At 51.2% G+C, this 26,961-nt stretch overlaps 2 protein-coding genes across 2 annotated transcripts; one reads left to right on the top strand and one right to left on the bottom strand.

Annotated features, from left to right (window-relative positions):
- The first annotated feature begins 1,418 nt into the window (after positions 1-1,418).
- TUBAL3 (tubulin alpha like 3) lies at positions 1,419-6,528 on the top strand. The gene is made up of 3 exons (XM_021531035.3): positions 1,419-1,656; positions 2,752-2,900; positions 5,545-6,528. Exons 1-3 carry the CDS (start codon positions 1,455-1,457, stop codon positions 6,526-6,528), a joined length of 1,335 nt encoding a protein of 444 aa, XP_021386710.1. The 5' UTR covers positions 1,419-1,454.
- Positions 6,529-19,294: 12,766 nt separating this feature from the next.
- Positions 19,295-26,669, bottom strand: UCN3 (urocortin 3). Its single transcript, XM_077783712.1, has 2 exons — positions 26,549-26,669; positions 19,295-19,848 (listed from the first exon to the last, which is right to left on the bottom strand). Exons 1-2 carry the CDS (start codon positions 26,600-26,602, stop codon positions 19,411-19,413), a joined length of 492 nt encoding a protein of 163 aa, XP_077639838.1. The 5' UTR covers positions 26,603-26,669; the 3' UTR covers positions 19,295-19,410.
- Between the last annotated feature and the right edge of the window lie 292 nt (positions 26,670-26,961).

The following is a 26,961-nucleotide window of genomic DNA, read 5'->3' as shown; positions in this document are numbered from 1 at the left end:
CTTTTCCAGAGGGAGTGCATTTCCACCCTCAGGATGTGTAAAATTCCCATTTTCCCTTTTCCAGAGGGAGTGCATTTCCACCCACAGGATGTGTAAAATTCCCTTTTCCAGAGGGAGTGCATTTCCACCCTCGGGATGTGTAAAATTCCCATTTCCTTTTCCAGAGGGAGTGATTTCCATGCACAGGATGTGTAAAATTCCCATTTTCCCTTTTCCAGAGGGAGTGCATTTCCACCCTCGGGCTGTGTAAAATTCCCATTTTCCCTTTTCCAGGGTGATTGCATTTCCACCCATGGGATGTGTGCAATTCCCATTTTTCCTTTTCCAGAGGGAGTGCATTTCCACCCATGGGATGTGTGCAATTCCCATTTTTCCTTTTCCAGAGGGAGTGCATTTCCACCTTCGGGATGTGTAAAATTCCCATTTCCCTTTTCCAGAGGGAGTGCATTTCCACCCACAGGATGTGTAAAATTCCCATTTCCCTTTTCCAGAGGGAGTGATTTCCATCCATTCCCCATTCACAGGATGTGTAAAATTCCCATTTTCCCTTTTCCAGAGGGAGTGCATTTCCACCCAGGGGATGTGTAAAATTCCCTTTTCCAGAGGGAGTGCATTTCCACCCTCAGGATGTGTAAAATTCCCATTTTCCCTTTTCCAGAGGGAGTGCATTTCCACCCTCGGGACGTGTGAAATTCCCATTTTCCGTTTTCCAGAGGGAGTGCATTTCCACCCACAGGATGTGTAAAATTCCCTTTTCCAGAGGGAGTGCATTTCCACCCTCGGGATGTGTAAAATTCCCATTTTCCCTTTTCCAGAGGGAGTGCATCTCCATGCACAGGATGTGTAAAATTCCCATTTCCCTTTTCCAGAGGGAGTGCATTTCCACCCTCGGGCTGTGTAAAATTCCCATTTTCCCTTTTCCAGAGGGAGTGCATTTCCACCCACGGGCTGTGTGAAATTCCCATTTCCCTTTTCCAGAGGGAGTGCATTTCCACCCACAGGATGTGTAAAATTCCCATTTTCCCTTTTCCAGAGGGAGTGCATTTCCACCCAGGGGATGTGTAAAATTCCCTTTTCCAGAGGGAGTGATTTCCATGCACAGGATGTGTAAAATTCCCATTTTCCCTTTTCCAGAGGGAGTGCATTTCCACCCTCGGGGCTGTATAAAATTCCCATTTTCCTTTTCCAGAGGGAGTGCATTTCCACCCTCGGCCTGTATAAAATTCCCATTTTCCCATTTCCAGAGGGAGTGCATTTCCACCCTCGGGGCTGTATAAAATTCCCATTTTCCCTTTTCCAGAGGGAGTGCATTTCCACCCTCGGGGCTGTATAAAATTCCCATTTTCCCTTTTCCAGAGGGAGTGCATTTCCACCCTCGGGGCTGTATAAAATTCCCATTTTCCCTTTTCCAGAGGGAGTGCATCTCCATCCACATCGGGCAGGCCGGGGTGCAGATGGGCAATGCCTGCTGGGAGCTCTACTGCCTGGAGCACGGCATCCGGGCCGACGGGACCATTCCCGGCTCCAAGCAGGTGAAATCCATGGATCCCAGCTCCGAGCAGGTGGATTCCTCCTTCGAGACCTTCTTCTGCGAGACGGCGTCTGGCAAGCACGTGCCCCGGGCCGTGTTCATCGACCTGGAGCCCACTGTCATTGGTAAAACCAGGATTTCTCCCTCATCCCTCTTCATCCGGAATTCCCAACCCTTTTTTTATTTCCATGGGTTCCCGTTGCTCCCGCTCCTCTGCTCCGGTTAAATGTCCCCGGCCATTGGAAGCAGATGGAATTTACGCCTCCAAAGGGATTCCAATTAAATTCCCACTTCCAGAGGGAATTTACGCTTCCGTGGTTGTCGCTGAGTTGGTTCCCTCCTTTTGGGACCTTCAGCAGGTGGAAAATATCCTGGATTTGCCAGCCTTGCTGCTCCTGGCTGGAATTCCACCATCCCACGGCCAGATGTGGCACATCCGGACCTGGCTGTCCTCCTTGGCCACCTTGATCTCTTGGAGATCTTTTCCAACCTGATGGATCCCAAAAGATTCCCACTTCCCCTTCCAGCTCCCTCGGGGATCTCTGGGTGTTTGTTTGTGTGGCACCTCCGTTTGAGGTGTCTTCCTGGGAATGAAGAAGGATTTATTTGGGAAACGACTCCAAATCCAACCACCTCCTCCTGCCCTCCAGGCTCCTCCTCCTATCTTTCCATCTGGGATGTGACTCATTAGTCCTAATTAAAGGGTTGCAGGCTTTTGTTTGGGTTCTGCTTAATTTTTAGACGCCTCATTAAGGTGTTCAGTGCAGAACTTAATGAGCGAGCCAGGAGATTATGGGATGTGCCCAGCGTTGGGATGGAGTGGATCTAAAAACCCTCCGGAGCTGGGTCAGGTGGAAATGCCAACGCTGGAGGGGCTTTGTCCGTGTCCCTTCCCTGCTGGAGAAGGTGGAAGAGACGGAGGGATGGAGGTGGAGCTCCCAGACTTCTCCTCCAAGCTGCCTGTGGTAACCAATCCCACAAAAACAATGGAATTGCGGTGTCCTCGCTCAATAACCCAGATAAATTTAGGATTTCAGGCTAGGTGTAGGGTGAGGATGGAGTTCAGGTGGGAGTTTATTCCTCCCCATTCCGTTATTCCCACAACTCTTCCCTAACCGTGCCACGACCTCCTGCTGGACATCCCACGGGTTTTGCTCCATCAGCTTCTCCCAGAACGTTCCCTGGTGCTCTGCTCTGGCTGATTTCTCCTCCTGGTGCAGATGAGATCAGGACTGGGACCTACCACGGGCTCTTCCACCCGGAGCAGCTCATCAGTGGCAAGGAGGACGCGGCCAACAACTACGCCCGGGGCCACTACACCATCGGCAAGGAGATCATCGACACCGTGCTCAGCAGGATCCGCAAAATGGTGAGGGGCAGGGGTCTGAAAATCAAAAAAAACACCTTAAATTAAAAAATATCGCTGGGGGAGGTGGTTGGTGCTGCTGTTGGGATTTGGTTGGGGGCTCGGGGAACCCTCCGGGTTTGTGTGTTGGCCCTAAAAGCAGAGGATTGACGCGTTAAAACCGGGCTCAAGGTGCTCGGGGAGTGCTCCAAGAAGAATTTTGTGCTGTGTTATTTGGGATAGGCATCCCAGTCCTTAAATGGATACATATCCATTTAGTTTGGGATAGTCATTCCAGTCCTTACAGGGATAAATATCCATTTCTTTGAGGATGGTTATCCCAGTCCTTACAGGGATAAATATCCATTTAGTTTGGGATAGTTATCCCAGTCCTTACAGGGATAAATACCCATTTATTTTGGGATAGTCATTCCAGTCCTTACAGGGATAAATATCCATTTCTTTGACGATGGTTATCCCAGTCCTTACAGAGACAAATATCCATTTAGTTTGGGATAGTCATCCCAGTCCTTAAATGGATAAATATCCGTTTATTTTGGGATAGTTATTCCAGTCCTTACAGGGATAAATATCCATTTCTTTGAGGATGGTTATCCCAGTCCTTACAGAGACAAATATCCATTTAGTTTGGGATAGTCATCCCAATCCTCAAATGGATAAATATCCATTTATTTTGGGATAGTCATCCCAGTCCTTATAGGGATAAATACCCATTTATTTTGGGATAGTTATCACAGTCCTTATAGGGATAAATATCCATTTATTTTGGGATAGTTATCCCAGTCCTTACAGAGACAAATATCCATTTAGTTTGGGATAGTTATCCCAGTCCTTACAGAGACAAATATCCATTTATTTTGGGATAGGCATCCCAGTCCTTATAGGGATAAATATCCATTTATTTTGGGATAGTTATCACAGTCCTTACAGGGATAAATATCCATTTCTTTTGGGATAATCATCCCAGTCCTTAAAGAGAAAAATATCCATTTATTTTGGGATAGTTATCCCAGTCCTTATAGGGATAAATATCCATTTATTTTGGGATAGTCATCCCAGTCCTTATAGGGATAAATATCCATTTATTTTGGGATAGTCATCCCAGTCCTTATAGGGATAAATATCCATTTATTTTGGGATAGTTATCACAGTCCTTACAGGCATAAATATCCATTTCTTTGAGGATGGTTATCCCAGTCCTTACAGGGATAAATATCCATTTATTTTGGGATAGTCATTCCAGTCCTTACAGGGATAAATATCCATTTCTTTGAGGATAGTTATCCCAGTCCTTAAAAGGATAAATATCCATTTATTTTGGGATAGTTATCCTAATCCTTAAGTGGATAAATATCCATTTCTTTTGGGGATAGTTATCCCAGTCCTTAAATGGATAACTGTCCATTTATTTTGGGGATAGTTATCCCAGTCCTTAAATGGATAAATATCAATTTATTTTGGGGATAGTTATCCCAGTCCTTAAGTGGATAAATATCCATTTTTTGGGGATAATCATTCCAGTCCTTAAATAGATAAATGTCCATTTCTTTTGGGATAGTTATCCCAGTCCTTAAATAGATAAATGTCCATTTCTTTGGGAATAGTCATCCTAGTCCTTACAGGGATAAATATCCATTTCTTTTGGAATAGTTATCCCAGTCCTTAAAGGGAAAAATATCAATTTATTTTGGGGTAGTTATCCCAGTCCTTAAATAGATAAATGTCCATTTCTTTTGGGATAGTTATCCCAGTCCTTAAATGGATAATTATCCATTTATTTTGGGATAGTTATCCCAGTCCTTAAAGGGAAAAACATCCATTTATTTTGGGATAGTTATCCCAGTCCTTAAAGGGAAAAACATCCATTTATTTTGGGGATAGTTATCCCAATCCTTAAAGGGAAAAACATCCATTTCTTTTGGGGATAGTTATCCCAGTCCTTAAAGGGAAAAATATCAATTTATTTTGGGGTTGTTATCCCAGTCCTTAAATAGATAAATGTCCATTTCTTTTGGGATAGTTATCCCAGTCCTTAAAGGGAAAAATATCAATTTATTTTGGGATAGTTATCCCAATCCTTAAGTGGATAAATATCCATTTCTTTGGGGAAAGTTATCCCAATCCTTAAATGGATAAATATCCATTTCTTTTGGGATAGTTATCCCAGTCCTTAAAGGGAAAAATATCCATTTATTTTGGGATAGTTATCCCAGTCCTTGCAGGGAAAAATATCCCTTTTCTTGGAAATAGTTTTCCCAGCCTGTAAAGGGGAACAATATCCATTTTCTTGGGATAGTTATCCCAGTCCTTACAGGGATAAATGTCCATTTCTTTTGGAATAGTTATCCCAGTCCTTACAGGGAAAAATATCCATTTATTTTGGGATAGTTATCCCAGTCCTTGCAGGGATAAATACCCATTTTCTTGGGATAGTTATCCCAGTCCTTGCAGGGATAAATATCCCTTTTCTTGGGATAGTTATCCCAGTCCTTGCAGGGATAAATATCCCTTTTCTTGGGATAGTTATCCCAGTCCTTGCAGGGATAAATATCCCTTTTCTTGGGATAGTTATCCCAGTCCTTGCAGGGATAAATATCCAATATTTTTGGGATGGTTTTCGGGATAAATGTCCCATGTTCTGCTGCAGGCTGACCAGTGCAGTGGACTCCAAGGCTTCCTGGTGTTCCACAGCTTCGGAGGAGGCACCGGCTCCGGCTTCACCTCGCTCCTCATGGAGCGGCTCTCCGTGGAGTACAGCAAGAAATCCAAGCTGGAATTCTCGGTGTACCCGGCCCCGCAGGTGTCCACGGCCGTGGTGGAGCCCTACAACTCCATCCTGACCACCCACACCACGCTGGAGCACTCGGACTGCTCCTTCATGGTGGACAACGAGGCCATCTACGACATCTGCCACCGCAACCTGGACATCGAGCGCCCCACCTACACCAACCTCAACCGGCTCATCGGGCAGATCGTGTCCTCGGTCACGGCCTCGCTGCGCTTCAACGGCGCCCTCAACGTGGACCTCATCGAGTTCCAGACCAACCTGGTGCCCTACCCGCGCATCCACTTCCCGCTCACCACCTACGCGCCCATCGTCTCGGCCGAGAAGGCCTACCACGAGCAGCTCTCCGTGCCGGAGATCACCAACGCCTGCTTCGACTTCTCCAACCAGATGGTCAAGTGCGACCCGCGGCGCGGCAAGTACATGGCGTGCTGCCTGCTCTACCGCGGCGACGTGGTGCCCAAGGACGTCAACGCCGCCATCGCCGCCATCAAGACGCGCCGCTCCATCCAGTTCGTGGACTGGTGCCCCACTGGTTTCAAGGTGGGCATCAACTACCAGCCGCCCACGGTGGTGCCCGGCGGCGACCTGGCCAAGGTGCAGCGCGCCGTCTGCATGCTGAGCAACACCACGGCCATCGCCGAGGCCTGGGCCCGCCTGGACCACAAGTTTGACCTGATGTACGCCAAGCGCGCCTTCGTGCACTGGTACGTGGGGGAGGGCATGGAGGAGGGCGAGTTCTCCGAGGCCAGGGAGGACCTGGCGGCCCTGGAGAAGGATTACGAGGAGGTGGGACGGGACTCGGCGGACGGGGAGGAGGATGAGGGGGATGAGGATGAGTGTTGAGGGGCTGGGCGTGGACGCACGCTCGTGTTCCGGAGGTGCCGGAGCGCCGGCCGGCTTTGATGTTTAAACCTCCCCTGCTTGCGTGGTTTGGGCTGGCAGAGCTCCTCTGCAGCCTGGGTGTCTTGAGCTTTATCCCGCTGCTGTTGACCGACGAGCGACGCTGAGCCAGGCCTAACCTAGGCCTGACGTCCCGCCTAGCCAGGAGATCCCGGTTCCGAATCCAGGGAACGCTGCAAGCCGCCTGCTTTGGCTGCCGTGGCAAAACTCTTCCTCCTTGTTCTTTAAAGCACTTTGGAATTTGAAACGCACCTGTAAGCGTCTGTGCAAACGGCTTTTTTGGATATGAATAAAGAGGGGTTTTTTTTGGCTCAGAATTCCTTGGATTCCCCCAGGGGCGTTTCACGGCGAGGTTCCCGCTCCCAGATGTCCCGAGGAGAAGAGGAGATGCTGCTCAGGGTGTGCTCTGAGAGTCATCCACCCTCATGAGTGCTCTGGGGGAAGTGTCCTACATCCTGAGGGAATTTCTGTCTGGAGCTGGCGGCTGCTCCGGGAATTCCATGGCTGGGATCGGGGGATCAGCTCTCAGATGTTGAGGAGCACTTTTTGGCCTCCTCGCCGCCTTCGGTGGAGCTCAGGTGTTGCCTGAGCAAATCCTGGTGGTTTGGGGGAGTGCTGAGGATTTGGGAAATATTCCCAAAGCGGGGAAATCCAGCCAGGAATGGGGAGAGCAGAGGGGAGCTCTGATCTTTGGGACAGCAGGTGGAAGGATCCCAAAACTCTTTGGTGGCCTTAAAAGGACCGGGTTGGAGGTGGCCTCTGAGAAGGTCCAGGTCCCTTGAGTCACCCTCAAAGCCACCATCCCAGATTCTCCCTGAGAAGATTCCAAATCCAGCTGGGAATGGGGACAGGGAAAGAGGGGAGATGTGTTTGATCTTTGGGACAGCAGGTGGAAGGATCCCAAAACTCTTTGGTGGCCTTAAAAGGACCGGGTTGGAGGTGGCCTCTGAGAAGGTCCAGGTCCATTGAGCCACCCCAAAGATTTTCACCCCAAAATCCCCATCCCAGATTCTCCCTGAGAAGATTCCAAATCCAGCTGGGAATGGGGACAGGGAAAGAGGGGAGATGTGTCTGATCTTTGGGACAGCAGGTGGAAGGATCCCAAAAACTCTTTGGTGGCCCCTGAGAAGGTCCAGGTCCCAAAGCCACCATCCCAGATTGTCCCTGAGAAGATTCCAAATCCAGCTGGGAATGGGGACAGGGAAAGGGATTGGAGCCGTCCCATGGGCGGAGTCGCTTTGGAAAGGAGAGGAGAAGGATTTTGGGGAAAACCCCAGAGATTTTGGGGAAAACCCCAGAGGTTTTGGGGAAAACCCCAGAGATTTTGGGGAAAACCCCACGGATTTTGGGGAAAACCCCACGGATTTTGGGGAAAACCCCATGGATTTTGGGAAATCCCCACGGATTTCGGGGAAAACCCCATGGATTTTGGGAAAACCCCAGAGATTTTGGGGAAAACCCCAGAGATTTTGGGAAAACCCCACGGATTTGGGGAAAACCCCAGAGATTTTGGGGAAAACCCCACGGATTTTGGGGAAAACCCCAGAGATTTTGGGAAAACCCCAGAGATTTTGGGAAAACCCCACGGATTTGGGGAAAACCCCAGAGATTTTGGGGAAAACCCCAGAGATTTTGGGGAAAACCCCACAGGTTTTGGGGAAAACCCCAGAGATTTTGGGGAAAACCCCAGAGATTTTGGGGAAAACCCCACGGATTTTGGGGAAAACCCCAGAGGTTTTGGGGAAAACCCCAGAGATTTTGGGGAAAACCCGAGATTTTGGGGAAAACCCCAGAGATTTTGGGGAAAACCCCAGAGATTTTGGGGAAAACCCCACGGATTTTGGGGAAAACCCCAGAGATTTTGGGGAAAACCCCACGGATTTTGGGAAAACCCCACGGATTTTGGGAAAACCCCAGAGATTTTGGGGAAAACCCCACGGATTTTGGGAAAACCCCAGAGATTTTGGGGAAAACCCCAGAGATTTTGGGGAAAACCCCACGGATTTGGGGAAATCCCCACGGATTTCGGGGAAAACCCCACGGATTTTGGGAAAACCCCAGAGATTTTGGGGAAAACCCCACGGATTTGGGGAAAACCCCAGAGATTTTGGGGAGAACCCCACGGATTTTGGGGAAAACCCCAGAGATTTTGAGGAAAACCCCATGGATTTTGGGGAAAACCCCAGAGATTTTGGGGAAAACCCCAGAGATTTTGGGAAAACCCCAGAGATTTTGGGGAAAACCCCACGGATTTTGGGGAAAACCCCAGAGATTTTGGGAAAACCCCACGGATTTTGGGGAAAACCCCAGAGATTTTGGGGAAAACCCCAGAGATTTTGGGAAAACCCCACGGATTTGGGGAAAACCCCAGAGATTTTGGGGAAAACCCCACGGATTTGGGGAAAACCCTACAGATTTTGGGGAAAACCCCACGGATTTGGGGAAAACCCTACAGATTTTGGGGAAAACCCCACGGATTTGGGGAAAACCCCACGGATTTGGGGAAAACCCCAGAGATTTTGGGGAAAACCCCAGAGATTTTGGGGAAAACCCCACGGATTTTGGGGAAAACCCCAGAGATTTTGGGGAAAACCCCACGGATTTGGGGAAAACCCCACGGATTTTGGGGAAAACCCCAGAGATTTTGGGAAAACCCCACGGATTTGGGGAAAACCCCACGGATTCGGGGAAAACCCCAGAGATTTTGGGAAAACCCCACGGATTTGGGGAAAACCCCACGGATTTTGGGGAAAACCCCAGAGATTTTGGGGAAAACCCCATGGATTTTGGGGAAAACCTCACGGATTTTGGGGAAAACCCCACAGGTTTTGGGGAAACCCCACGGATTTTGGGGAAACCCCAGAGATTTTTGGGAAAACCCCAGAGGTTTTGGGGAAAACCTCACAGATTTTGGGGAAAACCCCACGGATTTGGGGAAAACCCCACTGATTTTGGGGAAAACCCAAGAGATTTTGGGGAAAAGCCCACGGATTTTGGGGAAAACCCCAGAGATTTTGGGAAAACCCCAGAGATTTTGGGGAAAACCCCACGGATTTGGGGAAAACCCCAGAGGTTTTGGGGAAAGCCTCACAGATTTTGGGGAAAACCCCACGGATTTGGGGAAAAACCCACAGATTTTGGGGAAAACCCCAGAGGTTTTGGGGAAAACCCCAGAGGTTTTGGGGAAAACCCCACGGATTTTGGGAAAACCCCACGGATTTTGGGGATCTGGAGCTCCAATCCTCCCTGCAGGAGGTGAGTCCTTGACCTGTGACTTCAGCTCCATTTTCTCATCCTGGAATGGCGAAGCTGCTCCTCCAAAATTCCAGCCTGAGGAACGTCGGGGACATCCCTGGCCCACCCCTGCACCATCCTTAATTGCATTCTCCCCATAATTAAGCCAAGGAGTTAATGACTTTGTGCTGATAGGGAATTCTACAGAACCTTTTTGGTAAATTGTTTGAGCTAGGCCATTCGTTAAGCGCTTTAATTTGAATTTCATTTTTTAATTGAAAGGTTAAAAACTTCGTTGATGGAGGGACTTTAATTTGGATTTCATTTTTTAATTGGAAAGTTAAAAACTTCGTTGATGGAGGGACTTTAATTTGAATTTCATTTTTTAATTGAAAAGTTAAAAACTTCGTTGATGGAGGGACTTTAATTTGAATTTCATTTTTTAATTGAAAGGTTAAAAACTTCATTGATGGAGGGAATCCTCTGACCCTTGGGATTCCATGGGAAGATCTCCCTCATTCCTTTTATCCTTCCCCATTCCCAACCTCCACGGAATTCATTTCTGTTGGGTTTTTTGGTTTTTATTTTTATTTTCAGGCTGCTCAAATTTAGGTTTATTTTGCTTTTTCCCCGAGTTTTACCCATCCAGCAAAAGCTGCAGGCTGAGCTTTGCCAAGGAGCTTGGCACGCTTTCGCTTTCTGATTAAATCCACTTTTTTTTCCCATATTTTTCCCAGCAATTCCCTGAGGAATCCTTAAATTCCTGCTAAAGCAATCCCTGTCCTGCTGCCAGGGCTGGAAATCTAATTAATTAACTAATTAATTAGAAGTGATGAATTTTCAGCTGAGAAGAGCACAGAGCTCCAGGAGCTTTGGGAAGGGACAATTCCAGCCCTGCCTAGGAGCTGGGAAAAGCCTCTTTCATTAATTAATTCGTTAATTAATTAATTAGAAGTGATGAATTTTCAGCTGGGAATTCTGGGAATGCCAAGGTGGGGAAGAATGGAGGTGTGGGAATTCTGGGAATGCCAAGGTGGGAAATGGAGGTGCTTTGAAGGATTTGCACCTGCAAATCCATGGAATTTGGAGTTTCCTTGGCTTTTTTTTTTTTTTTTTGGTGGGGGAATCCATTTTTTAACAATTAATTTCTTTAAAGGATTAAGCTCCTTTTCCAAAATTCCCTTGCAACCTTCAGGGCTGGGAATGGGATTTCTGCTTTCCGCCCTCGTTTTCCAAACGTTGGAATTCCTGGCGATGGCGGCTCCTGGCTTGGGATCGTGGGCTGGGATGGTTCTTCCAGCCTTGGAGATCCATGAAAATTTGGGATTGTCCCAACTCCAGGGCAGCTCCAAATAATCCTGAATTTTGACTCTTCCTTCTTGAGCCCACACCATGGATAATGAAAATTCCCAAGCCTTTCCCATGGAGCTGGATCCCACTTCCAGAGGGAAGGAGGGACCTGCACTCCGGCGGGGAGGGGATGTCCCTTCCCTGAAACACGGATAAAATTCCATCAGGGTTGGGATTTAGGGATGTCCTGGAAGACCTGGAGAAGCTGTGGGAGAAGGGATAAAGCCAGGACTGAAGTCACCAGTGCAGGTGGACGATGGTTTCATTTTCCACGCAAAACGGACAAAATCAAGGAATTCATGGATATGAGGTGTCCCAGAGGCCGGAAAAAAGGAATTTTAAAATTGTATCCAGATTTGGGATGTGGGAACGGCTCCTTGGGAATGATGGTTTGGTCCTCTTGGACGTTCCTGTCCCAAACCTTGCTTGGGTTCAGTGGAGGGTTGGGATCATCCTGAGGAAAGCAGGAAGTGAGGCCGTTCCCGGGAAAAATCCATAAAAACTGCTCAGGAAGGAATGGATGGAAAAGCAATTGGGAATGACACGGAGCTGGGGTTTGGGGAGGGGCCTCACCCTGCTTTGGATTTTCCATCTCTTTTCCATCTGCTGAGGGGGATCCACGAGGAGCTCCTGGCTGGTGGGAACGCCCCAAATTCTGGGATTTGGGAACGCCCCAAATCCCAGGATTTGGGAATGCTCAAATCCCAGGATTTGGGAACGCCCCAAATGCCAGGTCCCAGCCCCACCTGGGCCAGCTTGGAGCAGGCAGGAACCCCAGGAAGATCCCAGGAAGGGGATCCATCATCCCAGCTCCAGGTGGGCCTGGAGCTCCAGAGCTCCTGACAGAATTCCCAACAAATCCATCCCGTTCCTTGTCCTGCTGCCTGCTGGGAATTGCTGTGGTTTTCCCAGCCCCAACCCCATGGATGTGAACGTGGCGATGGTCCCTAAACGCTGGGAATGTAAATTTGGAATCTGTCCCTCAGCAGGTGGGGCTGGATCCTCCTCGATCCCGGGATGGAATTCAGGATCCTGCCGGCCTTGGGAATGTCGGAATTCCTGCGGCGCCTCCGGTTTGCTCTGATGGGAGGGGAAAAAGTGGGAAAAAAAACCCTTGGAGTGGAGGAGGAAAGGGAGGAGGAGGGGATTCCTGCAGGCCAGGGAAGAGCTGGAGGCCTGGGGGAAGGATTTGGGATCAGCTGGAGGGGATCCAGCAGAGGAAGGGTTTGGGATGGGATCCAGCATGGGAAGGATTTGGGATGGGATCCAGCAAAGATTTGGGATCATCTGGATGGGATCCAGCAGAGGAAGGATTTGGGATGGGATCCAGCAGAGGAGGGATTTGGGATGGGATCCAGCAGAGGAGGGATTTGGGATGGGATCCAGCAGAGGGAGGATTTGGGATGGGATCCAGCAAAGATTTGGGATGGGATCCAGCATGGGAAGGATTTGGGATGGGATCCAGCAAAGATTTGGGATGGGATCCAGCATGGGAAGGGTTTGGGATGGGATCCAGCATGGGAAGGATTTGGGATGGGATCCAGCAGAGGGAGGATTTGGGATGGGATCCAGCAGAGGAAGGATTTGGGATGGGATCCAGCATGGGAAGGATTTGGGATGGGATCCAGCATGGGAAGGATTTGGGATGGGATCCAGCAGAGGAAGGATTTGGGATGGGATCCAGCAAAGATTTGGGATGGGATCCAGCAGAGGAAGGATTTGGGATGGGATCCAGCATGGGAAGGGTTTGGGATGGGATCCAGCAGAGGAAGGATTTGGGATGGGATCCAGCATGGGAAGGATTTGGGATGGGATCCAGCAGAGGAAGGATTTGGATGGGATCCAGCATGGGAAGGATTTGGGATGGGATCCAGCAGAGGAAGGATTTGGGATGGGATCCAGCAAAGATTTGGGATGGGATCCAGCAGAGGAGGGATTTGGGATGGGATCCAGCATGGGAAGGGTTTGGGATGGGATCCAGCAAAGATTTGGGATGGGATCCAGCATGGGAAGGGTTTGGGATGGGATCCAGCAAAGATTTGGGATGGGATCCAGCAGAGGAAGAATTTGGGATGGGATCCAGCAGAGGAAGGGTTTGGGATGGGATCCAGCAGAGGAAGGATTTGGGATGGGATCCAGCAGAGGAAGGGTTTGGGATGGGATCCAGCAAAGATTTGGGATGGGATCCAGCAGGGGAAGGATTTGGGATGGGATCCAGCAGAGGAAGGGTTTGGGATGGGATCCAGCATGGGAAGGATTTGGGATGGGATCCAGCAGGGGAAGGATTTGGGATGGGATCCAGCAGAGGAAGGATTTGGGATGGGATCCAGCAGAGGAAGGGTTTGGGATGGGATCCAGCAGAGGAAGGATTTGGGATGGGATCCAGCAGAGGAAGGGTTTGGGATGGGATCCAGCAGAGGAAGGATTTGGGATGGGATCCAGCAGAGGAAGGGTTTGGGATGGGATCCAGCAAAGATTTCGGATGGGATCCAGCATGGGAAGGGTTTGGGATGGGATCCAGCAAAGATTTGGGATCATCTGGGTGGGATCCAGCAGAGGAAGGATTTGGATGGGATCCAGAATGGGAAGGATTTGGGATGGGATCCAGCAGAGGAAGGATTTGGATGGGATCCAGCAGAGGAAGGGTTTGGGATGGGATCCAGCAGAGGAAGGATTTGGATGGGATCCAGCAGAGGAAGGGTTTGGGATGGGATCCAGCAGAGGAAGGATTTGGGAAGGCTGAATCCTGCCTGGAATCCTCCCTCGGATCCTCCAAACCCCTCGGATCTCCCCGGACGTCCCTTCCCGAGCACTCCCCAGCTCCGGCGCTCCCAGCCCCACCGGAATGTCGGTGGGGATTCCCGTGCTCCCGTTCCCATCCCGTTTCCTCGGGAAATCTGCCGGCGCTTCGGCCCCTCCGGACACCCCGGACCCACTGGGCAGAGCCCGGGAATTTCGGAAGGATTCCTTTGGGAAGGGTGAAGTTGGGAAGAGTGAAGTTGGGAAGGGTCCATTTGGGAAGAAGCAATTTGGGAACGGTGAAGTTTGGAAGGATTAATTTCAGAAGGATTAATTTGGGAAGGATTAATTTCAGAAGGATTAATTTGGGAAGGATTAATTTCAGAAGGGTCCCTTCGGGAAGAGTCAATTTGGGTAGAATTCCTTTGGGAAGGATCGTTTGGGAAGGGTTCATTTGGGAAGGATCAATTTGGGAAGGATTAATTTCAGAAGGGTCCCTTTGGGAAGGATCAATTTGGGAAGAGGCAATTTTGGAAGGATCAATTTGGGAAAGCTGGATTTGGGAATGATCCATTTGGGAATGATCCATTTGGGAAGGATTCCTTTGGGAAGGATTCCTTTGAAAAGGATGAATTTGGGAAGGATCCGTTTGGGAAGGGTGAATTTGGGAAGGATCAATTTGGGAAAGGTTCCTTTGGGAAGGATCCGTTTGTCCAGGTGCCAGGTGTGGGTGGGAGGATCCCGGCCGTTCCCAGCACTCCTTATCAGCTGATCGGAGCTGATCAGAGCTGATCAGAGCTGATCAGAGCTGATCAGAGCTGATCGGAGCTGATCGGAGCTGATCGGAGCTGATCGGAGCTGATCAGAGCTGATCAGAGCCGATCAGAGCTGATCAGAGCTGATCAGAGCCGATCAGAGCTGATCAAAGCTGATCAGAGCCGATCAGAACTGATCAAAGCTGATCAGAGCTGTCCCTGCCTCAGCTGTGCCTGGATCCGGCCGATCCCTTCCCGCTTCCCGGGGATTTTCCTTCCGTGGCGAGCGAAGATCCCGCGGAGCTCCAGGCGGGCGACCTCGGGAATTCCGTGGTCTTCTCCTTGGCCAGCCGGAGCTGGGCCCGGCTGCCAGGGGAGCAGCTGTCCCCAATCCCAACCTGGAGCGGCGCTTTTCCCGGGAATTCCAGCGGGAATCGCATCCCGGCTTTCCGCTCCGAGCGGGGATTTCTCCTGGAGCTCGGAGCAAATCCCTGGTCCCTCCTCCCGAGGATCCTCTGGGCCCGCAACGCCCGGGGACACCCAGACATCCCCAATCCCAACAAAGGGATGAGCGTCCAGGAGCGGCTTCTTCCCGTGCCTCAGTTTCCCCGCATGGGAAATGGGGACAATGGCCGTATCCTGCTGGGGGACAATTTGCCGGGCTCTAACAATCCATCGAATCCAAGATTCCAGCGGATTGTGGTGGGAAGAGACCACCTCCCTCTGGAGCTGAGGCAGGAGGCCATTGTCCCTCTGGTGGCTTCTCCAGGACGTTTCCCACCCACCGGGACATTCCCAAGCCTCTGGCTGTCCCGTGGATCCCACCTGGAACATCTCCATGGATGGGGCTGGTGGGATCTCATTTTCTCCTCTTGGTGAGCACCTCCCGGGGGGTGAAGGACCAAGTTTCTTTCCCGAATTTCCTCCCCAAATTTCTCTCCACCTTCCCAAACCTTCTGGATGTGGGGATGAGGTGGAATTCCGGCGGGGCTGGGAGGAGGAGGATGGGTTTAGAAGAAGGGATGGATCCTCCAAGGTGGAGGGTGGGAGCGTGGAGCGAGGTGGGCACGGATGGACTGAGGATGAGGAGCGGAACCTGCTGGAAAACGGAGCCGTGGGCAAATGGGAGGGGACGGGTGGGAATTCGTGGTGGGACCATGGGTGGGTTTGGAGCAGCCACAGAGGAACCTGCAGGTCCTGGCATCCAAACACACCTGAGGATGTGGGGTGGCCCTGGCCGGACCCACCTGGGGACAGCGGGGCTGGGTGAGTGACAATGGCCAGGAGACACCAGGGACACCAGGACTGTGTGGGTGACAATGACCAGGACCCATCTGGGGACACCAGGGCCATGTGGGTGGCCCTGGCCATGACACATCTAGGGACACTGGTGCCATGTGGGTGACAATGACCAGGAACCATCTGGGGACACCTGATGGGTGGCCCTGCTGGGGCCCATCAGGGGACACTGGGACTATGTGGGTGACAATGACCAGGACACATCTGGGGACACCAGGGCCATGTTGGTGGCTCTGGCCAGGAACCATCAGGGGACACCAGGAGTGTGGGTGACAATGGCCAGGATCCATCTGGGGACACTGGTGCCATGTGGGTGACAATGGCCAGGACCCATCAGGGGACACCAGGACTGTGTGGGTGGCCCTGGCTGGACTCATCTGGAGATACTGGGGCCATGTGGGTGGCCCTGACCAGGAACCATCAGGGGACACTGGGCCCATGTGGGTGACAATGGCCAGGAACCATCTGGGGACACCTGATGGGTGGCCCTGCTGGGGCCCATCAGGGGACACTGGGACTATGTGGGTGACAATGACCAGGACACATCAGGGGACACCAGGACTGTGTGGGTGGCCCTGGCTGGACCCATCTGGGGACACTGGTGCCATGTGGGTGGCCCTGACCAGGACCCATCAGGGGACACTGGGGCTGTGTGGGTGACAATGGCTGGGACCCATCTGGGGACACCTGATGGGTGGCCCTGGCTGGGGCCCATTAGGGGACACTGGGACTATGTGGGTGACAATGACCAGGACACATCTGGGGACACCAGGGCTGAGTGGGTGACAATGGCCAGGAACCATCTGGGGAGACTGGGCCCATGTGGGTGACAATGACCAGGACCCATCTGGGGACATCTGATGGGTGGCCCTGGCTGGAGCCCATCAGAGGACACCGGTGCCATGTGGGTGACAATGGCTGGGACCCATCAGGAGACTCTGGGACCATGTCGTGGCCCTGGCCATGACACATCTGGGGACAGTGGGCCCATGTGGGTGACAATGACCAGGACCCTTCTGGGGGACACCAGGGCTGTGTGGGTGGCCCTGACCAGGAACCATCAGGGGAGACTGGGCCCATGTGGGTGACAATGACCAGGACCCATCTGGGGACACCTGATGGGTGGCCCTGGCTGGGGCCCATCAGGGGACACTGGGATTATGTGGGTGACAATGACCAGGACACATCTGGGGACACCAGGGCCATGTTGGTGGCTCTGGCCAGGAACCATCAGGGGACACGGGGACTATGTGGGTGACAATGGCTGGGACTCATCTGGGGACATCAGGGCCATGGGGGTGACAATGGCCAGGACCCATCAGGGGACACCAGGACTGTGTGGGTGGCCCTGGCTGGACCCATCTGGAGATACTGGGGCCGTGTGGGTGGCCCTGACCAGGAACCATCAGGGGACACTGGGGCTGAGTGGGTGACAATGGCTGGGACCCATCTGGGGACACCTGATGGGTGGCCCTGGCTGGGGCCCATCAGGGGACACTGGGACTATGTGGGTGACAATGACCAGGACACATCTGGGGACACCAGGGCTGAGTGGGTGACAATGGCCAGGAACCATCTGGGGAGACTGGGCCCATGTGGGTGACAATGACCAGGACACATCTGGGGACACCAGGGCTGAGTGGGTGACAATGACCAGGACCCATCTGGGGACATCTGATGGGTGGCCCTGGCTGGGGCCCATCAGAGGACACCGGTGCCATGTGGGTGACAATGGCTGGGACCCATCAGGAGACTCTGGGACCATGTCGTGGCCCTGGCCATGACACATCTGGGGACAGTGGGCCCATGTGGGTGACAATGACCAGGGCCCATCAGGGGACACTGGTGCCATGTGGGTGACAATGACCAGGACCCTTCTGGGGGACACCAGGACTGTGTGGGTGGCCCTGGCTGGACCCATCTGGGGACACCGGTGCCATGTGGGTGGCCCTGACCAGGAACCATCAGGGGACACCGGTGCCATGTGGGTGGCTTTGGCCAGGAACCATCAGGGGACACCTGATGGGTGGCCCTGGCTGGGGCCCATCAGGGGACACTGGGACTATGTGGGTGACAATGACCAGGACACATCTGGGGACACCAGGGCCGTGTGGGTGGCCCTGGCCATGACACATCAGGGGACACTGGGGCCATGTGGGTGACAATGACCAGGACCCTTCTGGGGACACCAGGACTGTGTGGGTGGCCCTGGCTGGACCCATCTGGGGACACCGGTGCCATGTGGGTGGCCCTGACCAGGGCCCATCTGGGGACACTGGGGCTGAGTGGGTGACAATGACCAGGACCCATCTGGGGGACACCAGAGGCACATGGGTGGCTCTGGCCAGGAACCATCAGGGGACACGGGGACTATGTGGGTGACAATGGCTGGGACTCATCTGGGGACATCAGGGCCATGGGGGTGACAATGGCCAGGACCCATCAGGGGACACCAGGACTGTGTGGGTGGCCCTGGCTGGACCCATCTGGAGATACTGGGGCCGTGTGGGTGGCCCTGACCAGGAACCATCAGGGGACACCGGTGCCATGTGGGTGACAATGGCCAGGACCCATCTGGGGAACACCAGGAATGTGGGTGACAATGTCCAGCACCCATCAGGGGACACCAGGAATGTGTGGGTGGCCCTGGCTGGACCCATCTGGGGACACCAGGGCTGAGTGGGTGACAATGGCTGGGGCCCATCAGGGGACACTGGGACTATGTGGGTGACAATGGCCAGGACCCATCTGGGGACACCAGGAATGTGTGGGTGGCCCTGGCTGGACCCATCTGGGGACACCAGCGCCATGTTGGTGGCTCTGGCCAGGAACCATCAGGGGACACCAGGAGTGTGGGTGACAATGGCCAGGAACCATCAGGGGACACCAGGAGTGTGGGTGACAATGGCCAGCACCCATCAGGGGACACCAGGAGTGTGGGTGACAATGGCCAGGAACCATCAGGGGACACCGGGGCCACGTGGGTGGGAAGTTGGTGCTGAAGGTGCTGGTGACAACCTCAGGGAAGACCCAGGAGGAGGAGCTGGGAAATCCATCCTGAGGTTGTCCCGGCACTTTTCCCTCCCCGGTGGATCGGTGGCCGTGGCAGGACCAGCTCGTGGTGGGATCTGGGAGGAACGTGGTGGGGACGAGGCCACGAGGTTTTGGAACCCCTACGGACCCGACGGAGCAGGAGATGGGACAACAAAGATTGGAAACTCCAGAGATGGCGGCTTTAATCGGGAACCTTCCCGGGTGACGCGTCCGCCGCGCCGTGCCGGGGACAGGGACCTCTTCCCTGCGCGTGGAAATGTCCGGGAGGAACGCCAGGAGAACGGGGAGGAGAGCTGGTTGGAGAAGGGACGTGGACGCGAGGTCGCTCGACGGGTCAAAGCCAGACGGCGCTGGCATCGCCCGCGGCCGGCCGTCCCCTCCGGCGGTGGCCCGGTCACTTCCTCCGCCCGATCTGGGCCATGAGGTGGGCGTTGGCCGCCGCCTTGGCCCTCAAGTTCTTGGCCTTGGCGATGTTGAAGAGGATGTTCATGATGTTGGTGGGGACGTCGAGGGACAGCGTGACCTTGGCGCGCCGGTCGCTCTTGGGCCTCTTCTGGTGGGTCTCGCCCTTCCCCTGGGCCGCGCGGTTGTCCCCCGGGAACGTCCTTTTGCCCAGCTCTTCGTTCTCCTCGGAGGCCTCCTCCAGGGACTCGGAGCCGCGCTTCTCCAGGACGGCGTTCTCCTCGGGAAGGACCCGCCGCGCCTCCGCCAGCGCGGCCTCGAGGCAGCTGAAGATGGAGGCGCCGTTGGACAGGCTCAGGGCCCGGCCGGTCCCGGCGCCGCCGAGCAGGATGAGGAGCAGCAGCAGCCTGGCGTGGGACATGGCGGTGGCCTGGCCCTGGAGACACCCGCGGGAGGGCGGAGAGGGACGTGAGCTTCCCGTGGCACCTGCGGAGGTCCCCATCCCTGAACTCCCCTTCCCGCGCTTGGAGCCACCTCCCGGCTCCCACCCAAAGGTTGGGACAGGTGGGAAGGAGCTGCCCTGGGATGAGACCCCAGCCCTTGGCTTGGGGCGCTGGTGGGAGGTGGGATGTCCAAGGAGCTCCACTTCCATGAGGCTTCCATGGAGCTTCCATGGAGAGGAGGATTTGGCCCTTCCTGGAATTTGACCTTCCATGGAGCTTCCATGGAGAGGAGGATTTGGCCCTTCCTGGAATTTGACCTTCATGGATTTTCCATGGAGAGGAGGATTTGACCGTTCCTGGAATTTGACCTTCATGGATTTTCCATGGAGAGGAGAATTTGGCCCTTCCTGGAATTTGACCTTCATGGATTTTCCATGGAGAGGAGATTTTGGCCGTTCCTGGAATTTGACCTTCCATGGAGCTTCCATGGAGAGGAGGATTTGGCCCTTCCTGGAATTTGACCTTCATGGATTTTCCATGGAGAGGAGAATTTGACCGTTCCTGGAATTTGACCTTCATGGATTTTCCATGGAGAGGAGAACTTGACCTTTCCTTCATGGAGTTTCCATGGAATTTCCACAGAGCTTCCATGGAGGAGAGGGTTTGGCTTTTGCTTCCATGGAGCTTCCATGGAGAGGAGGATTTGGCCTCTCCTTCATGGAACTTCCATGGATGGGAGGATTTGGCCTTTGCTTCCGTGGAACTTCCATGGAGCTTCCATGGAGAGGAGAATTTGACCTTTCTTCCATAGAACTTCCATGGAGCTTCCATAGAACTTCCATGCAACTTCCATGGAGAGGAGAATTTGGCCTTCCCTTCATGGAATATCCATGGAGAGGAGAATTTGACCTTTCTTCCATAGAACTTCCATGGAGCTTCCATAGAACTTCCATGGAGCTTCCATGGAGAGGACAATTTGACATTTCTTCCATGGAACTTCCATGGAGAGGAGAATTTGACATTTCTTCCATGGAGCTTCCATAGAACTTCCATAGAACTTCCATGGAACTTCCATGGAGAGGAGAATTTGACATTTCTTCCATAGAACTTCCATGGAGCTTCCATGGAGAGGAGAATTTCACTGTTTCTTCATGGAACCTCCATGGATGGGAGGATTTGACGTTTCCTTCATGGAACTTCCAGGGACCTTCCATGGAGGAGAAGATTTGGCTTTCCTTTGGTCGTTCCTTTTGGTCCTTGCTCTTCTGGGCCCATTTCTGGGGGTTTTTGGGGTCATTTTTGGGGATTTTTGGCCCATTTTTGGGGTTTTTGGGCCCATTTTTGGGTCTTTTTTGGGCCCATTTTTGGTGTCTTTTTTGGGGGTCATTTTTGGGGTATTTTTGGCCCATTTTTGGGGACTTTTTGGCCCATTTTTGGGGTCTTTTTTGTAGTCATTTTTGGGGTCTATTTGGGACCATTTTTGGGATTTTTTGGCCCATTTTTGCGGTCTTTTTTGGGCCTATTTTTGGGATCTTTTTGATTCATTTTTTGGGGTCTTTTTTGCTCATTTTTGGGGTCTTTTTTGGCCCATTTTTGGGGTTTTTGGGCCCATTTTTGGGGTCTTTTTTGGCCCATTTTTGGGGTCTTTTTGGGCCCATTTTTGGGCTCTCTTTGGCTCATTCTTGGGGTCTTTTTTGTAGTCTTTTTTGGGATCTTTTTGGGCCCATTATTGGGTTTTTTTGGCCCATTTTTGGGGTCGTTTGGGGCCTATTTTTGGTGGGTTTTTTTGGTGTCCTTTTTGGCCCATTTTTGGGTTTTTTTTGGCTCATTTTTGGGTATTTTTTGGGCCAATTTTGGGGTATTTTTTGGGACGTTTTTGGGGTCTTTTTGGGCCCATTTTTGGGGTCTTTTTGGGACATTTTTGTGTCTTTTGGGGCCCTTTTTTGGGCCCATTTTTGTCCCATTTTTGGGGTCTTTTTTGGGCCCATTTTTGGGGTCTTTTTGGGCTCATTTTTGTGGTATTTTGGGCCCATTTTTGGGGTATTTTTGGCCCATTTTTGGGGTATTTTTGGGGTATCTTTGGGGTCTTTTTCGTCCATTTTTGGGGTCCCTTTGGCCCTCTTTTGGGGTCTTTTTGGCTCATTTTTGGTGATTTTTTGGGCTCTTTTTTGGCCCATTTTTGGTGATTTTTTGGGCTCTTTTTTGGCCCATTTTTGGTGATTTTTTGGGGTCTTTTTGGCCCATTTTTGGGTTGTTTTGGGACATTTTTGGGCACTGTAAATCCCTGGACAATTCCCCGCTCCGTCAACATTCCCCATCTCCCTTTATTCCCACCTGATCCCCCCAAAAAGCCACCAGGAATCCTGCTGGAATTCCCAGGAATCCTGCTGGAATTCCCAAAATCTGGAATTCCCGGGAATCCTGCTGGAATTCCCAAAATCTGGAATTCCCGGGAATCCTGCTGGAATTCCCAAACCCTGGAATTCCCAGGAATCCTGCTGGAATTCCCAAACCCTGGAATTCCCGGGAATCCTGCTGCCATTCCCAAACTCTGGAATTCCCGGGAATCCTGCTGGAATTCCCGGGAATCCTGCTGGAATTCCCAAACCCTGGAATTCCCGGGAATCCTGCTGGAATTCCCGGGAATCCTGCTGGAATTCCCAAACCCTGGAATTCCCGGGAATCCTGCTGGAATTCCCGGGAATCCTGCTGGAATTCCCAAACCCTGGAATTCCCAGGAATCCTGCTGGAATTCCCAAACCCTGGAATTCCCAGGAATCCTGGAATTCCCAGGAATCCTGCTGGAATTCCCAAAATCTGGAATTCCCAGGAATCCTGGAATTCCCAGGAATCCTGCTGGAATTCCCAAAATCTGGAATTCCCGGGAATCCTGCTGGAATTCCCAAAATCTGGAATTCCCAGGAATCCTGCTGGAATTCCCAAACCCTGGAATTCCCAAACCCTGGAATTCCCGGGAATCCTGCTGGAATTCCCAAACCCTGGAATTCCCGGGAATCTTGCTGGAATTCCCGGGAATCCTGCTGGAATTCCCAAACCCTGGAATTCCCGGGAATCCTGCTGGAATTCCCAAACCCTGGAATTCCCGGGAATCCTGCTGCCATTCCCAAACCCTGGAATTCCCAGGAATCCTGCTGCCATTCCCGATCTTTGGCTCCACCTCGCGGCCAGCGCCTCGCACGGCAATTCCAGGCTGGGAACATTCCCAGGGCTGGGCTGGAATTCCATCCCGGATTTGGGGATTTGGTGGATTTCATTCCCAGGGAATTCCATCCCGGATTTTGGGATTTGGTGGATTTCATTCCCTGGGAATTCCATCCCGGATTTTGGGATTTGGTGGATTTCATTCCCATGGAATTCCATCCCGGATTTGGGGATTTGGTGGATTTCATTCTCTGGGAATTCCATCCCGGATTTTGGGATTTGGTGGATTTCATTCCCAGGGAATTCCATCCCGGATTTTGGGATTTGGTGGATTTCATTCCCAGGGAATTCCATCCCGGATTTTGGGATTTGGTGGATTTCATTCCCAGGGAATTCCATCCCGGATTTTGGGATTTGGTGGATTTCATTCCCAGGGAATTCCATCCCGGATTTGGGGATTTGGTGGATTTCATTCCCAGAGAATTCCATCCCTAAATTCTGCCCTTTCCCATTCCTTGGAGTGGGAATTTTGGGAAGTTTTATTCCCTGAATTCTGCCCTTTGCCATTCCTTGGAGAGGGAATTTTGGGAATGTCTTTTCCCCTTAACTTTGCCCTTTGCTGCTCCTCCGGGTGGGAATTTCGGGATTTTCCCAGTCCCGCGTGATTCCCAAATCCTGGAATATCGCCCCGACCCTTCCAGAGCTGCCGGGCTGTTCCCGCCGGGAATTTCGGGGCTGGAGCTCCCTGCACGCACGGAGCCTTTTCCCGGGATTTTCCTGGGATTTTCCTGGGATTTTCCCGGGATTTTCCCGGGATTTTCCCGGGATTTTCCTGTGATTTTCCCGGGATTTTCCTGGGATTTTCCCGGGATTTTCCCAGGATTTTCCCGGGATTTTCCTGTGATTTTCCTGGGATTTTCCCGGGATTTTCCTGGGATTTTCCTGGGATTTCCTGGGATTTTCCCGGGATTTTCCCGGGATTTTCCTGGGATTTTCCTGGGATTTTCCCGGGATTTTCCTGGGATTTTCCGGGATTTTCCTGGGATTTTCCCGGCATTTTCCCGGGATTTTCCCGGGATTTTCCCACTGCGGGAATCCCATGGAAAAGCAGGACAAGGGAAAACGCGGCTGGATCCACGCGGAGCCGCTCCTGCTCCTGGCCGGGATGGATATCCTGGCAAAAGGAACGGAAATCCAGGAAAACACCCCAAAAACCAGGAAAAGCGGATTTTTCCTGGGATTTGGGTTCCTTTTGCCGGCGCTGGGGCGAGCCGTCCGCTCCTGGAGTTTTGATGGAGCGGGAAAAAAAAAATCTGGAATTGGCGTTTCCTCCTTGCTAAAAAATGGAAAAATAATTCCAAAGGAAAGGAGGAAAGGGCGAACGGGAATCTTGGGAATTCCTCCCGCCGGGAATTCAGCGGGAATTGCCGGGAATTCCTCCCGCGCCGCTCGGAAAAGGAGGGAAAAGATCCCGGAAAGAGCGGGAGGAGAGGAGCGGGATAAACCGGGATAAACCGGGATAAACCGGGAAAAACCGGGATAAATAAATCCGGGAAAAACCGGGATAAATAAACCGGGAAAAACCGGGATAAATAAATCCGGGAAAAACCGGGATAAACCGGGATAGACCGGGATAAACCGGGATAAATAAACTGGGATAAACCGGGATAAATAAACCGGGATAAACCCGGGATAAATCCGGGATAAATAAATGTGGGATAAACCGGGATAAACCGGGATAGACCGGGATAAACCGGGATAAATAAATCCGGGATAAACCGGGATAAACCGGGATAAATAAATCCGGGATAAACCGGGATAAACCGGGATAAACCGGGATAAATAAACGAGGGATAAATCCGGGATAAACCCGGGATAAACCGGGATAAACCGGGATAAATAAATCTGGGATAAACCGGGATAAACCCGGGATAAATAAACCCGGGAAAAACCGGGATAAACTGGGATAAATAAATCCGGGATGAATCTGGGATAAAACTGTGATAAATCTGGGATAAACCCGGGATAAACAAACCCGGGATAAACCCGGGATAAACAAACCCGGGATAAACCCGGGATAAACAAACCCGGGATAAATCCAGGATAAACCCGGATAAACAAACCCGGGATAAACCCAGATAAACAAACCCGGAATAAACCCGGCATGAATCTGGGATAAATCTGGGATATATCTGGGATAAAACCGGGATAAATCTGAGATAAACCCGGGATAAATCCGGGATAGATCCGGGATAAATAAACCAGGGATAAACCCGGATAAACAAACCCGGGATAAACCCGGGATAGATCTGGGATAAATCCGGGATAAATAAATCCGGGATAAACCCGGGATAAATAAATCCGGAATAAATCCGGGATAAACCCGGGATAAATCTGGGATAAATAAACCTGAGATAAACCCGGGATAGATCCGGGATAAACAAACCCGGGATAAATCCGGGATAAATCCGGGATAAACCCGGGATAGACCCGGGATAAACCCGGGATAAATGTGGGATAAACCCGGTTTAAATCCGGGATAAACAAACCCGGGATAAACCCGGGATAGACCCGGGCTAACCCGGGGATGGAGCCGGCCCCTTGCGCTCTCCGGGCGCTTTTCCCGGCGCCGATTCCCGAATTCCCGGAGCTTTTCCCGGGATCCGGGCGGGCTGCGCGCGCCTCGATCCCCAAATCCCGAATCCCAAATTGGGATTAGCACCCAATTCCCTGGCCCGGCCCGGCCCGGCCCGGCCCGGCCCGGCCCCAGCCGCGGCGATCGGATCGTTTCTCCCATTCCGAATCCCCTGGGAGCAAAACACCCGGGATTGCTTTGCCCCTGCCTTGCTGAGCTGCTCTCCCTTTAAAACAGAATAAAATAAAATAAAATAATAAAATAAAATAAAATAAGATAAAATAATAAAATAAAATAAAATAAAATAAAATAAAATAAAATAAAATAAAATAAAATAAAATAAAATAAAATAAAATAAAAAAATAAAATAAAGTAAAATAAAATAAAATAAAATAAAATAAAGTAAAATAATAAAATAAAATAAAATAAAGTAAAATATAAAATAAAATAAAATAAAATAAAATAAAATAAAATAAAATAAAATAAAATAAAGTAAAATAAAATAAAGTAAAATAAAATAAAATAAAATAAAATAAAATAAAGTAAAAATAAAATAAAATAAAATAAAATAAAATAAAATAAAGTAAAATAAAGTAAAATAAAATAAAATAAAAAAATAAAATAAAAAAAATAAAATAAAATAAAATGAAATAAAATAAAATAAAATAAAATAAAATAAAATAAAATAAAATATAAAATAAAATAAAAATCCTGGAAAACTCAATACCTGGAGCATGGGGCAAAGAGCTCAGGATGGGAGCCAGAGCTGGAAAACTCCCTCAATCCCTAAAATCCCAAAACCCCCAAAAAAACCCTGGAATGTGCCATCCCACGGAAAATTTCTAAAAACTGGGAATACTGAGAGGAGCCGCTGCGGGGGATGCGCTCACCTGCTCTCCTGGCTCTCGGGACGAGGGTTGGGAATCAGTGCCGGGAAAAGGCATCGAGCCCTGCCCGCTCCTCCTCCGGGAATTTTAATTTTTATGGTTTTTTCCAAGGATATTTTTATTTTTATTTTCTATTTTTCTCTGTCTCTGGCGAGCGGCGGCGGCTCCGCGGGGTATTTATGAAAATCCCGGGATCACGCGGCTGGATCGTGATTCCAACGTCGCCTCGGGAATCTTTTCCTTGAAATGAGATCCAGGCGGGAGGGGAAAAACCGGGAAAAAAAAAACTGGGAAGAGGCACCGCCCGGGGTTTGGGATGTGTTTATTCCAAAGGGTTTTTGGGATGTGTTTATTCCAAAGGGTTTTTTGGGATGTGTTTATTCCAAAGGATTTTTGGGATGTGTTTATTCCAAAGG

Source organism: Lonchura striata, chromosome 5 (genome assembly GCF_046129695.1).
Source record: "Lonchura striata isolate bLonStr1 chromosome 5, bLonStr1.mat, whole genome shotgun sequence".
Taxonomy (NCBI): Eukaryota; Metazoa; Chordata; class Aves; order Passeriformes; family Estrildidae; genus Lonchura; species Lonchura striata.
This window is presented reverse-complemented; position numbering and strand designations above follow the sequence as displayed.

Excerpts from the sequence above, each read along its gene's own strand:
- TUBAL3 (XM_021531035.3), top strand. The coding sequence starts at position 1,455 with ATGGGCAATGCCTGCTGGGAGCTCTACTGCCTGGAGCACGGCATCCGG. Across the intron at positions 1,657-2,751 it reads CCTGGAGCCCACTGTCATTG|ATGAGATCAGGACTGGGACC; the intron begins GTAAAACCAGGA and ends CTCCTGGTGCAG. Across the intron at positions 2,901-5,544 it reads TCAGCAGGATCCGCAAAATG|GCTGACCAGTGCAGTGGACT; the intron begins GTGAGGGGCAGG and ends GTTCTGCTGCAG.
- UCN3 (XM_077783712.1), bottom strand. The coding sequence starts at position 26,602 with ATGCCTTTTCCCGGCACTGATTCCCAACCCTCGTCCCGAGAGCCAGGA. Across the intron at positions 19,849-26,548 it reads CCCGAGAGCCAGGAGAGCAG|GCCACCGCCATGTCCCACGC; the intron begins GTGAGCGCATCC and ends CTCCAGGGCCAG.